Genomic DNA, 13,873 nt, shown 5'->3' on the forward strand with positions numbered 1-13,873 from the left:
GTCTGTGCAAAGAAACTGGAATATGGATCGTAATATGTAAAGCTTTATGTTGGTGTGTTTGGAAAGTTATCCAAACAACTACTACAATATGATTAAGAAATTGTTATTCTAGAATTGTAACTATACTTACTACTCATAAACAACTACTCCGGCTACATTTGACTATATATTTTAATACAAATATTGTTCTTACTCTTGCAACATTAATTTAGATTTGGTGCCTTCCTCAACATGGATTAGACCATAATTTATGTTAACAAAAGCAGAGATTGAAATTTATATCACAAGAATAAGAAAGAACATTCAAAACCAAAGCAATTTTTAATATAATATCCTGAAAGATATTACTGCACCACACCATGAACTTATAATTTATCTCGCTTTACAAATACCAAGGCATTTTCTCAGCCAATAGTGTGCTAGTTTCAAGATTGGGGGAATGTTGTGTGTGCATGCAACAGATTTCAATAGTTACCATTCCTATCTTCTCTGTAATGAGCCTCTTTGCATGTTCTATCTGGTCTGGAGCACCTCGAATGACAAACACTTTCTCGTTAGGATTGGGTGGTGGCCTTCGGTCCAGCTCACAGTGTGCACCTGTTTGTGGGTTGATTTGCTTAATTGTTTCACCACCTAATGGAGGAATAGTAAGCAGAATATAATATACACACCAAAATACAATCCACAATTATTAGTTAACTCAAATGTGTAATTACTTACTCTGGTGGAAGTTTGTCCTACAAATGAGATCCATTATTTAGAAAATCATAAAATGTAGGCCAATTTTAGTTTTATACCGGAGAAATAAAACCACATTTATGTGAGAAAGTTTCAGATTACAGAAATTTTTGATAAAGACTGATCAATATTGTCCTGATTAATCTGCTTCAGTCTTACTGTGGATATAATGTAGTGACATTTCAGTGAAACTGAAAAGTTCTTAAATTTAGTTGACTAACTTTAGAAGTTCAGTACCCTGATATAGCCTTCCTGCAGGCAAGACACTTACTAGTGTCCTACTAGATGACTAAGTCACAGGTGGAAATGCTTGATACTTTCTTCATACAGATTATAGATCTCTCCACTATTGACTGATCTAACTATGATTCTGCATCAATATTTGTTCAACAATTTCATCTAAACACTTAAACTAAACTAAAATGAAACTCCATGCAGTAGTAGCCTCCTAAAGGCCAGGGCTTCCCAAGTGCCCTTTTCTTTTTTAATTTGGAGCCTGCTACTTCTTTCCAAGTATTTCTCTAATTGTCTACATGATGCTGCACAAAGACCAATAACATTGTTGGTAACAATCCATAATCCCCTAATGTGGGCATATTATTTATTTATCTCATTTTCACATTGGGCTTCAACCCAACACCCCTATTGGCATGTGGGCATATTTATTTATCCCATTTTCACATTGGGCTTCAACCCAACACCCCTATTGGCATGATCCTAATACATTTTTTAATAATTATTTTCCTGTAGTTTATGGTCATTACAAGCGTAAGAAAACAATTTTTAGTTGCTCAGGAGAACACACGCTCCCTTAATCATTTATTTTAATATTGACTAAAGATACAGTTATAACAATGGTTAGCAATTTTTTCAACAAAAAGAATCCGTTATATAATGGATGTTGTCAATGTTACATTGTTGTAATATAGCAACCTAACTGTGAAAAGAAGCAGTCTGTTTTATTTTTATTTCAGATAAAAAAAATATTTTGATCACATCTGAAATGTCACAACAAAAAACTGTTTTCTTATGCGTGTAATAACCGTAAACTACAGGAAAATAATTCTACAATCCAAGCAATGCATACATACAAGAAAAACTATTTTTTAATAATTTTCAATATCTCATGATGCACATTAAGATCAACAATTTTGGTGAAATTTGGCCAAAAAAACAAAATCAGAAATATGTGGATCACTGTAAGGGTACTATATTTTAGTCTCTGAACAACTTTTTTTTTCAGTATTAACCGTGTTTGTGCATGTACAATGTGAACTTTTCTGGAATTGCATGTAATTAACTTATAAATACGGTACTTACAAGAACAGGTATATTAAATATACTTTTATTCATAAAAATAATTAAATGGCAAATTTGTGCTACATTATAGCCTATTTATAGATATATTACAGCAATGGGTTTACCAATACATTACAGACTTACCAATCAATAACCAAATTGTAGCATAAGTGATGCCCAATATTCCTATGCATTTCATTCATGGAGGATGGCTGGAATTGTTAGTAAAGAACTAATGCCGCACGAACCCCCCCTCCTTCCTTTCAATGGGACCAGAAATGATAACAGTACAATTTTTTCAGTTCTATACATTGGCATTAATGCACAAAAATGGTCAAAGGTTCAGAACCAATCATAAGAATGCACAAAAATGGCCAAAGGTTCAGAACCAATCATAAGCCTCTCTGAAATACTATATTTTTTGATGTTTTGCAAACATGTATGAAATAGGCAACAGCATATTTTAAATATTTGTATCTACACACCTCTACCAATTATTATTCCACACTTGGCTGCAGGTACAGTGAAAGTAACTTCTTGCTTGTCACCCATTTGGTTGGGTGGCTGCATTCCTCCTGGTCTTCTGTCCCAACCACCGGGCCCTCCTGGTCCGGGACCATACTCGCCCCCTGGTCCTCCGCGACCCATTCTATCAAAAGGTGGTGGAGGGCCACCTCGACCTCGTCCTCTTCCCATCTCATTGTCCCTGCGCTGGAAAGAATATCGTTAACAGTTATTAGTGAACATAATTCGCAAATATTGTACATGTCTCTGGGAAAATTTTACAAAAACATCCAATTTGTGATAACAGCCAGACAACTTTACATGTGTTTTTGACCCCATGCCGAAGCAAGAAAATGGCACCAACATAGAGGACCATGGAGTGATTTCTATTTAGGTTCAGGGTTACATTCAAACAAATTTAACCATTTCAGGATGGCTGGTTTGGAACAAAACCAGAACCACATGGCAAATATACAAATAGTTTTCTCTTTTTTGTTTATTTATATTAGGGATGGGTCGATATGAAATTTTGGCAGATACCGGTAAAGTACAGATATAAAATTTACTGATACCGATATTCTACCGATCCGATATAAAATTAGAAATTGTCCTTGAAGAACCTGAAAGGTTCACTGACCTCTTTAATAAGTGTGTGTTTCAAGGTGACTGCAGTGCAAGATAAATTGCGTATTTAGACATTTACTTTTTTGGAAAGTAGGGCATGGATATTATCCATAAAAATTACAACAAAATGGCAAAATTTTGCACTAAATTATCAGATAATAATCGATATATCGGATCATTTGTAGAATGAGTGTCATGCATGGAGAGAAAGTCATGAGTGAAGGTTGTGTCAGGAAATGGTGCCGGAAATTTCAAGAGGGAAGAACTCATGTGTGTGATTAAGGAGGACAAGGAAGACAGTCTGTTGTGCTGGATGACCTTGAATGAGTGGATAACATGGTTTACGAATACTGCCACTTCACAATATACAGTACACAAAGTGTCAAGAATTTCCTGAAATTGGGCAACCCCCTCTATGAGACAGCCTGTGAGGCTGGGTTATCAAGTTTTGTGCAAGATGGGTACCAAAATTAGGAGCTGATGGATGGTGTTTGAGAATGGCAGATTCCCTGGTGGCAACGAGGGTATACAGAAGAAAGTGCGTTCACTGACAAATGCCTGATGAATTTAGATGGCAATTATGTTGTAAAATAGTTCACATGTGCAACTTTCATGTATAACAAATATATGTTTTCCTTATTTCATGCCTCTCGGAAAGTTTGATTTCCAAATAGCACTCTTGTAATTTACCCAGTATTACAGTGCACACCAGACTAGACAAGTTTAGTACAGCATCTCACAAGGTGCAGAGGATGTTTTTGTACAAACATTAACAGAAGGATAATGGAAGCCATGAATAAGCCAGGGGAGAAGATAAGTGTCATGTGAATTCTAGAGCTTTGTGCACAACTGGACTGTGGTCTCAATGAGATGCAGAAGGTGACAGAAGATTGTAAAGTGTTTGCAAAGTTGGTACCAGTCGACACCCAAAATAAAGTGGATAAGAGTGAATATCTGCTCTAATCTGTTGGACGAGCTTGTAGCCAATCATGAAAAGTTCTCTCCTGATCTGGTGACCTTATGAAATTTGGGCATATCTTTATGATCCGGAGATGAAGAAATTAGTCCTTCCACACCGCTTCTCTCCAAGGCCTAAGAAGGTTGTGAAGAAATACATATACAACAAACAATGCCCACCTGAATTTTTTCCAAGATAATTTAAAAGTTGTGTTCAATGTTTGTGCAAATGCATTTATTGCAATAAAGACAATGTTGCAATCATGATCTTATGTCACATTATCTCTTAAGAAAGCTAGAACTGCATACATCATTACTCATTTTTTACCAAGAGGCTTTCACAGGTTAGGCATTCTTGCCTAAATCACATTTTTCACATGTATAAAGATAAAAAAGAGGAAATCAGTTTAGTGCATACTTTTTTTAAATTGTTTCATTTTATATTTTCAACCGGTATATTAATGATAAAGCTCTACTTTTGCAACCATTGTTAAAAAAACAGCTTTGTGGTACAGCACACAACAGAAAAACATTGTAATTGTTACAACAATAATGAAGAAAACAAAAATCCCTGATTTATACAGTTTGCTTCAATTGTAATCTCCTTAAGTTAATAAATTATTATTTTAATACTGAAAGCTGGCATGCATCAGTTTCAAGAAGTCTTTAATACAACCAAGCTGATCAAATAATCACATAGTGGTAATGATGTATTTACCATGTGATTACTTTTGCTTCAACACTGTATTTCACTGCAAAATTATTTACTAGATATAAATCACAGGTACATTAGTAGCCTACATTATTTTAACTTAAGGACTAAAAAAAAAAATCTATAACATGTATACTAAGATACATCATAATGTGTATATCTATTTACTCAATTTACTCCCAACATATTATATCACACCCCTCTGTGCCATACACATGCATGTGCATGCGCCCACACACTACTAGAGCTTCAGTTTCTATAACTAGAGTTTATTATATATAATATCACAGACTTATGCCACTATTCCATTACCTGGATCTTCAGAATAAGCATTTATATGATATTTTACGACCTCTCTATCATGTGCTATTTCAATAATAACGAATGACATGCTTGCTTGCTTTAGTAATTGTCTATTACTTAACATATGTTGTTATAGGAGAATATAACTATAGTGCTAATTCTAGCTTTAACACTATAAGATAATGATCAAAAACAGTTTTGCACGCTTACAGGAATGAAGTAGTAGCCACTGTCTTACCTTCCATTCTCAGAAGCACTTTACCAGAAGCATGATCCAAAATCCATTCTTCACTTTGTTTCTGGCTACACATTTCAGACTGAAATATCAGCACCACTTAAACTGTGGAGTTGAAGACAACCATCTTTGTGCAAGGAGGGAGAAAGACGAAAAGAAACTGGTAATGTGGCAAACTAAAAGTTTACCCCCTTCCCTCAGGTACGTCCACATCAAATTTCAGGGATTGCCTCACCACATTCCCATAATCATTGGCAGACATTCTGGATTCCAGATGACAATACTGAAACAAAATGAAAAAGCTCTGAAACATTCCACTGACTTTTGGGCATGAAGCAAAATTTCGAAGCCATCGTGTCATCCGAGGCAACAAGCATGTCTCACTTTATTTCCTTTTCTTTTTTGTCATGCGAATTCTGAATTTGTGGCACACACAATAAGGTCTCCCCGACACTACTGTTGCCCTCCCAAGAATGAAGACCATCTGCTTTCATTCGCAATGGTTACAGGAGGTGTGTAACTGCTTACCAACACACTGTCGATGAGGTCTTCAATCCGTCTCCTAGCCTGTTCTATTTGGTCTGGCTGCCCTGTTAAGAGACACCTCCTGTCCCCAGGGCCATTGTCACAATCTTGCTGGAACTGCACCCACGCTCCTGTCTCAGTCTGTATCTTCTTAATCATGTCACCACCCTTTCCAATGACAACACCCACCGCTGCCCGTGGGACAGGAACCTTATCACACAAAAGCAACACATTATTAATACAGATAACATCTTTTCATGTTATTTAACAAAGCATGTTCATTTATGGGTAAGGTGGGGCAAACTAGTTAGGGAATAGCCAATTGTTACTGAATGCTTTTTTTTTTAGTTATTCCCTTTCCACAATCCAAATATTAAGGGATGATGAAAGGGGCAAGGGGTAGGGTAAAAAAGGAAATTTATTTACCATATTTACTCATGTATAATGCGCACTTATTTCCAAAATGTTTGCGCCCAAAAACTGTGAATTTGGACAGCCCCATGGAATTACACATGTTTTCACTATGTCACTGCATATAACATGTATATATTAACAGGTGCAAATACAAATTACCAGGTTTGGTTTCTTGAGCAATTAATTATAATTTTAAAAACCATTCAAGTCTGGCCATTTCCCATGATTTTTCACATTGTAACGACCATGTTTTGTAACACCGAGAAAAGCGGTGCAATTTTGGCGGATTTTGTGCACGCACCTCGCGTCATGCAGGATGTGTATCACAATGGTATTTATTGGATGACAAATAGAAAATAACTTCCTGACCATTGCAAATCCATAACATAATTTTGATCTTTCTTTCTTCTACTACCCAATAAACAATGTGGTTCCAGAAGTGAGTCTTGGGGTGCTAAACACAGTGGAGGGAGAGGGGGGGAGCATGAGTTGGCGGCTCATTGTATGCACAAGAGTATATTCTAATCTTGGTCCACATAGAAACAGGTGACTCCTTGAATAGGTATGATGTCCATTGCTCTTCATCGGTATAGCAACAGATTTACAACCTAAAACTAAGGAAGCCATTCTTGAACCTGAATTGTACTGCGCATTATATATGGGATAATTGTTGCTTTTCCCTATCCAAAAGCAGGGTGCGCATTATACACACGTAAGTATGGTGCTGTATAAATATATATAAAAGGAGTTTAGTATGAGTGGTTCTTTTGATCCATAGGTGGTTATTTGTGTCCGATTTGGGTTTCTGTAAGCCCCTCTTTTTCTCTTTTTGCCCAACTACAGTCACAAGGCAGAGAAATAATGCTGATGGGCAATTCCAGTGGTGTTAAAAGAGTTTGTTTCGGATTACAATGCACTCGGGAGATATGATGAGTTTCAGATCAGTGGCATGAAAGCAGTGGTCCAGTCTCCTACAGATCATGCAGTGTTACAAGATGCCAATGATGCCTGTGTTTTGAAAAGCACTACAGAAGCAGTCAGTGGAATGTTAGTAACAGACCTTTGTGAGCGAACTTTGTAGGAGATCCAAACATTTCACCTCAAAAAAAGAACTAATTAGAAAATGTGCTATCAATAGACTATGACAAATGAAATGCTACACCACCTATTTTAAGTCTATTCGTAGATGATAGTGATTAACCCATAGCTCTACACACAAAAGCCCAGCAAAACACCACTATAATATTAATTTTTAAAGTTTTGATGAAACTGGTTATATGTAGTTGTCCATCACCAGAGCAAATAGCAGACATGTTATAGTAAAAAAAAAAATCTTTCTGCACATAAGCACTTTGTTTGGCATGGGTATGCATTAGTTGACATTTAAAAATTGCATAACAAGAAAATATAATAATCTGGTAGAGTACTCTACCACATATTATTTGGAAGAATAGCAATACCTAATAGAGTGGAACATCGATTTTACATTTTTCAGGGGACCAGGGTGGAAAAACTTGAAATGCAGAAAAATTATATAACATTTTGCATGTTGGGACCATCAAGGTTGAATGTATAATGCATGAAAATGTAAAATCTGGGAACATAAATTCAAAGTTCCAATGTGTATATATATATATAGTGGAACCCCAATTTTACGTTTCCGGTTTCAAACTCCCCAACATAACAAAATGTTTTAAAACTTTCCTTGATTTTACATTTCCCTGCATTTTGATTTCCCAGCTTGGTCCCTTGAAAAACTTAAAAATTGAGGTTCCACTGTATATCACATTTTAACATGCTACTGCTAACAAGACAAACATGTAAATCTGAAAATAGTAATCTTAATCTTTAAATGAAAAGAAAAAAATCTTACATGTACAAGTACAAATTGCTATCCTACTACAGGGCAACCTTGTGTTTTTCAGGGGACACACTAAAGAACTTAGCATGTAGGAACATGTAATATATAAGGAAGTTTTTTTAAAATGTCACCTTTTTTTGGGACCTTGAAAGTAAAACAATGTGGAGAAATTTAAAATCTGGAAAAATCAGTCTTCCACTGTAATTGCAAATCATTGAGATTTGTTTGTAAAATTTAAAAAAAATACAAACAAAATATTTTAAATGGTGCATGTCTTTCAAAGACAAAGATGGCATGATTTCTCCATTTTAAAGGTATCATTATGAAATATTGCTTACTTTAGGGACATAACACCTTCAGGAGTCCTACTTTGAAGTCCACTTATGCTCAGGCTAATTGGTACCCAAGCTACCATGGTATCCCAATCTCTGGTATGAATGAGCCTCTTTCAGTTCTTCAGGAGTAAACTCACAGATGTACATCGAGATGTGCACATACACGAAAACATTCTGGGGACACACATTTGTTTTTGACAAACACAATGTGAGAATACACCCAAACGTTTATTATTGGAGAGTTCAAAGGGTACAAGGTGCATTCCTGCCATGTTTAGCATTGCTTTTAAGCAACTTTTGGCTAACTAGAATAACGAGAATGAATGATTAAGATGAAATTTACGGAGGGCACTCGCATACTCAGATCAGAACTGCCCCAGAGGCAGCTCCATATGAATACATAAAACAATGCAAAATGACAAAACTACTCTTACGTACATTCAACTTTTATTCACCGTTAACGTGTTTACATATACAGCATGTTAAGTGTGTGTGTGTACAAACATACATCTCACAATCACATTCTAAATGAACTATTGCACTCGGACCATGTGACTGACAAAAAAAAAGTCCAAAATGAAAATGGGAACTAATAAAACTGCAGTTATGACATGCATGTATTTACTGTATTTTCATGTTGAGGGAAGGGTTACTTTTATGCAAAGTAGCATTCCACTTAAAATAAAACATCTTACACTATTTCTTAAAATAAACTGATATCACTAATATAACAAGTAAAAAGGAGGAAGTTGTGAAATAGCTTATTTGTTGCATTCAATAAATATTCACATGGATTCTCCATTTTACATTCCCCTTACTCCCTAATGGTGTCAATACAACAAAACCTTCCATATGTTAAGGTCTTAACAGGGTTTCCTACTTATTTTGACAAAACTAAATTCCTGGGTTTCTACAGGTAATTTAGACAATTTTAGACTTGCAGATCTTTTGGTGGCATTTCAACCACGTTTTAACATTTTTGTGTAGAATATCTTCCATTAAGAAGCTGGTTCAAGAAAAAGTGCAAATTTCTTTCCATTTCTTAATCTTGGCCAAAAAAAACAAAAACAACTGGATTTTTAAGTTTCCAGGCATCTGGGTATATTTTCAATATATCCGAACTTGGCTGTTACGCCCATAGGTTGATTTCCTCAAAAGTTTTGAAGGTTTTCTAGGTGATTTAAAAATATATGATCAAGAATCTACTGTATTTGAAAATTGTTGAGCTTAAGAAATTATCCAAGAGGATTCTTGTTTATAGAAAATCCAGATTTCAAAATATCTGATATCCATTTTGGATGCAACAGATAATTTGGATAATACAGCTATCTGGATATCAGATATCCTGATATCAAAGTATTGAGATAACCTGTGTCTGCAAATGGCTATTTACTTTTTCAAGTTCAGCAAGTTATTCTGGGAAGAATGGTCTGGAATTAAGAAAATAATTACCATGTAAAGGATCAGGACATCAAACAATGTTACATTCTTAACTGTAACCCTTTTACATTTTTGTTACGGTGGAAAACTGCATTTACACTGACCTTAGTAATGTAGATATAGATCTGTTTTAGTTTAAAAAAAAAGGTAAACATTTAAAAAATCTGCTGAGAATCCATAAAATGAATAAACAGATAGATTAGAAGAGGACTTTGAGAGAATCTATACAGTAGAATTAATATGACAATATGCGAGGAGCCCCAAAACAGATAAATAACAAACTGTCCAGAGAATCAATACATTCAGGTATTTCAGATAATTGTATAATCTGAATATGAAAATATCAAATTTCGGGATAGAAAATTATCACAAAATTTTGTGTTTGGTCATCTCTACATGCTATACATACATATGTAAAAAAAACCTCTGTCAGGGTTTACGGGCAATCAATTGAATGTTGCATTGCATCCTTAACTTCATGCACGCACCTATCAATAGTCACATAATAATCCTAAGTCAAAAACTTCTGAATGTACATGCACGGGTTTCCTTAGATAATAAATAAATTATACAATTAGAGAATATAAACATGCAGAATGGAGTGTTGCACAAAATGAATGCCAGAACATTAAACTGCACCACAGACAACACTCCTTCAGATGCCTGAACATGCTAATACACAATTTCAATGGGAAGGAAATCAATTTTCAAAACAAAAACAAACTTCCTTCAGCATCAGAAAACTTGTGGGAAACTCTGGCATGTAAGGAGATTTGCATTACCGAGAAACAATGTAAAACATGAAACGGCTGCAATTACTGAACAATACTTATAACCCCTACCTCTGCTGAATCGGGACCACCTCCGTATTCACTGAATCCTTGGTTTGGCCCACGTTGACCACGGGTAAAGGCCTGATGAGAAACGAAACTATCAAAGGACAAAAGCAAACCATGCTCCCAACATCCAATGCAGGTATTGGAGAAGGGATAGTTGGGAACCATAACTACAGTTCCCACTACGTAACACACTTGGGGACAACACCCTAATTTTTTTAAAAAATTATGCAAGTTGCTCCTACTTATGCAGCTAACCAAATAGACAAAGCAAGCATGTTATTCATCATTCTTAAAAATAGCACATGATACAAGTATTAAGCAATAAAGCTACATTCTTCAGAGCAACAATTTAACCACAAATTTCCTTAGCATACAAGTAACCTTTATACCTATTCAAATTATAACAATCTGGATGTGAAAATAAGTGTACTTCAACTACCCTACAAGAATAACTGCATAGCACCCAAAATACACGTCCTCCAGGCACACCTTTCAACAATATGAACTAATCCATTTATTGACAAATAGGCCTGGATCTACTATACAAGTGATTTTTTATGCTCTTTCAATAACATTAAAATACATTCTTAATGTCACATCATAAGTATGTTTCATAAAAATGCCAAAGGCAAGCAGTGCACAAAAAATGACTAAAAAAATAGGTGACGAACTTCTATAATCTGTAAAATTCCTAGCTGGTAAATCAAGCAATACATAAAACTTTTAACAGAAGTCATACCTTTTTCATCAGGCATTACAAGGCGAAATAAATAGTGCTGAAGTGAATATTTACCTGCATTTCTTTCTCTGCTATCAGGTCATACACAAGCTGTTTTGCATACTGGAAGAGGAAAAAATAAAAACAAAAATTATTCATGAATTCTGGTAATTCAAGGCAAGGCCAGGTTTAGCATTAAATGCAGGAAAAAACACTAAACTAAGCCCATTCTGCAAACACTACATGTATGTTACACCCACAAATGCACAGAAGAAATATGTAAATTAGCAAAGCTCAGTCAGGATTAGTTGACCATCTAGTAATACTCTTATTTTAATATTTCATGTTCTTCATGTTAAGTATACAGTGAGTCACATAATTATTCAGACACACAGTAAATTTCTAACGTTTATGAGCGGGAAGGGAGTGAAATCTGTGTACAGCGTTGAAGTTGATTTTCGTTTAAAAAATGTCATGTTGGTCGATAAAAGGTTAAAAAACGAACATCAGCAACAATATAACGAAGGATGAATCCCTACCGTTGCAAAAATAGTGCCACAAAATTATTTGGACACATAGTAAATGTTAACGTAAATTTGCGATACAGTGACAATTTCGATTTACGAATTGATTCATACTCTGTTCATATATATTAACTCTGGTTTCCTGTAGGTTTCTGTAGCAATTACGATCGCGTTTTGTTTAACAAAGTTGTGATATAAGAACATTTTCTATGTAGAAATAGGTCGAAGAGGAAAGGAAAGTTCATTTGAACAACGTCAGTTAGTGATATGGCACCACGCTAAGGGTAAAACTTACCGTACAATTGCCTCAATGTTGAAAATGAAAAAAGTACAGTTGCAGATATTATTAAGCGATTTAAAGATGAAGACAGGATCGAGTCCCATGGTCATACAGGGAGACCAAGAATTTTTTCCCCCAGAGAAGAGACAGTAATCTTGAGGAAAATTAAAAAAAAAACAAAGATGAGTGCTCCATTGGTGTGTGCTGAGATAGCTGAGGAGTGTGGAAAGCATAGTCATCCTGAAACTATACGAAGAGTGCTCAGAAGGGCAAACTATCATGGCCGTGTAGCCAGGAGAAAGCCATTTGTAAGTAAGCCAAACAGGACAAAAAGACTGGTGTTCGCAAAGGAACACTTAGGAAAGGATCAGACATGGTGGAATCGGGTAATTTTCACTGACGAGAGTAAATTCAATATTTGTGAGTCAGATGGGAGGGTAACAGTGTGGCGTAAACCAAATGAGGAGCTCCGAGGGAAAAATTTGCAAGCAACAGTGAAGCACGGGGGTGGTCACATAATGGTTTGGGGCTGCATGTCGGCCCAAGGTGTTGGTAAATTGGCTTTCATCGAACAGACAATGGACAGGTACCTTTACCTTGACATTCTGAAGTCAAATCTAAAGACTAGTGCTGAAATGATGGGCATTCTTTGTAACTTTATGTTTTATCAAGATAATGACCCGAAGCACACTTCCCGCGTAGTACAAGAATGGTTATTGTACAACTGCCCAAAAGTGCTCCATCCTCCACCGCAGTCTCCAGACTTGAACGTCATTGAGCACCTCTGGTGTAAGTTGGAAAAAGAAGTGAGGAAAACACCTATAACCTCGAAGGCAGACCTCAAGGAGAGACTTCAACATGAATGGGCCAACATATCGCCAGTGTACACCAGAAAATTGGTAGAAAGTATGCCAAATCGTTTATCCGAGGTATTAAAATTGAAAGGGATGCCTACCAGATACTGACATTTCTGTTCGTTGCTTTTCAAGCGTGTTTTCCTGTCTCTCCTTCCATGTGTCCGAATAATTTTGTTTAACCCACAAACAATGTTTGTTTTGTTTAATGAAAATATTTTACTAATATATTATATTAAACATAATTGAAGATAATTAACAGTGTGCTCATATTGTGTTTTGTTTGTTAAATAAATATTAAACATTTATCATCGTCTTATATCATGACTACGTCAGTAAATATTCAGAAATCTTATCTGTCCGAATAATTATGTGACTCACCGTATATTTCTATAATACTGAAGTGTTGGCATAAGGAACAATGGAGGAACAATCTTCCCTCATAAAAACTGTCACAAAATTACTTGGGTTTCACCAGATAGCATTACAGAAAACCAAATAGACCATATAACAATAAGCAGGAAGTTTAGGAGATCGCTAATGGATGTAAGAAATAAAAGAGGAGCAGATGTAGCCAGCGACCATCATCTTGTGGTAGCCAAATTTAAGTTAAAAATAATGTCAACATCCAAGAAGTTCGAAGGAAGAAAAAAGAAAATTAATGTTCAAAGATTGACAGAGAAAGAAAAACAAAAGGAATTTAAATTAGAA

At 35.5% G+C, this 13,873-nt stretch overlaps 1 protein-coding gene across 1 annotated transcript in view; it reads right to left on the reverse strand.

The window, feature by feature from the left end:
• The window catches only part of LOC145986951 (far upstream element-binding protein 2-like), a 60,432-nt gene extending 46,785 nt beyond the window's left edge, over positions 1-13,647 (reverse strand). Inside the window, exons 1-6 of the mRNA XM_083121417.1 lie at positions 13,627-13,647; positions 11,580-11,627; positions 10,790-10,861; positions 5,901-6,107; positions 2,523-2,748; positions 476-633 (exon numbers count right to left, since the gene is read on the reverse strand). Coding sequence (XP_082977543.1) covers positions 476-633; positions 2,523-2,748; positions 5,901-6,107; positions 10,790-10,861; positions 11,580-11,627; positions 13,627-13,647 — 732 coding nt within the window. The remainder of the gene's footprint in view (positions 1-475; positions 634-2,522; positions 2,749-5,900; positions 6,108-10,789; positions 10,862-11,579; positions 11,628-13,626) is intronic.
• Between the last annotated feature and the right edge of the window lie 226 nt (positions 13,648-13,873).

Source organism: Lepisma saccharinum, chromosome 1 (assembly GCF_977018435.1).
Source record: "Lepisma saccharinum chromosome 1, izLepSacc3.1, whole genome shotgun sequence".
NCBI lineage: Eukaryota > Metazoa > Arthropoda > Insecta > Zygentoma > Lepismatidae > Lepisma > Lepisma saccharinum.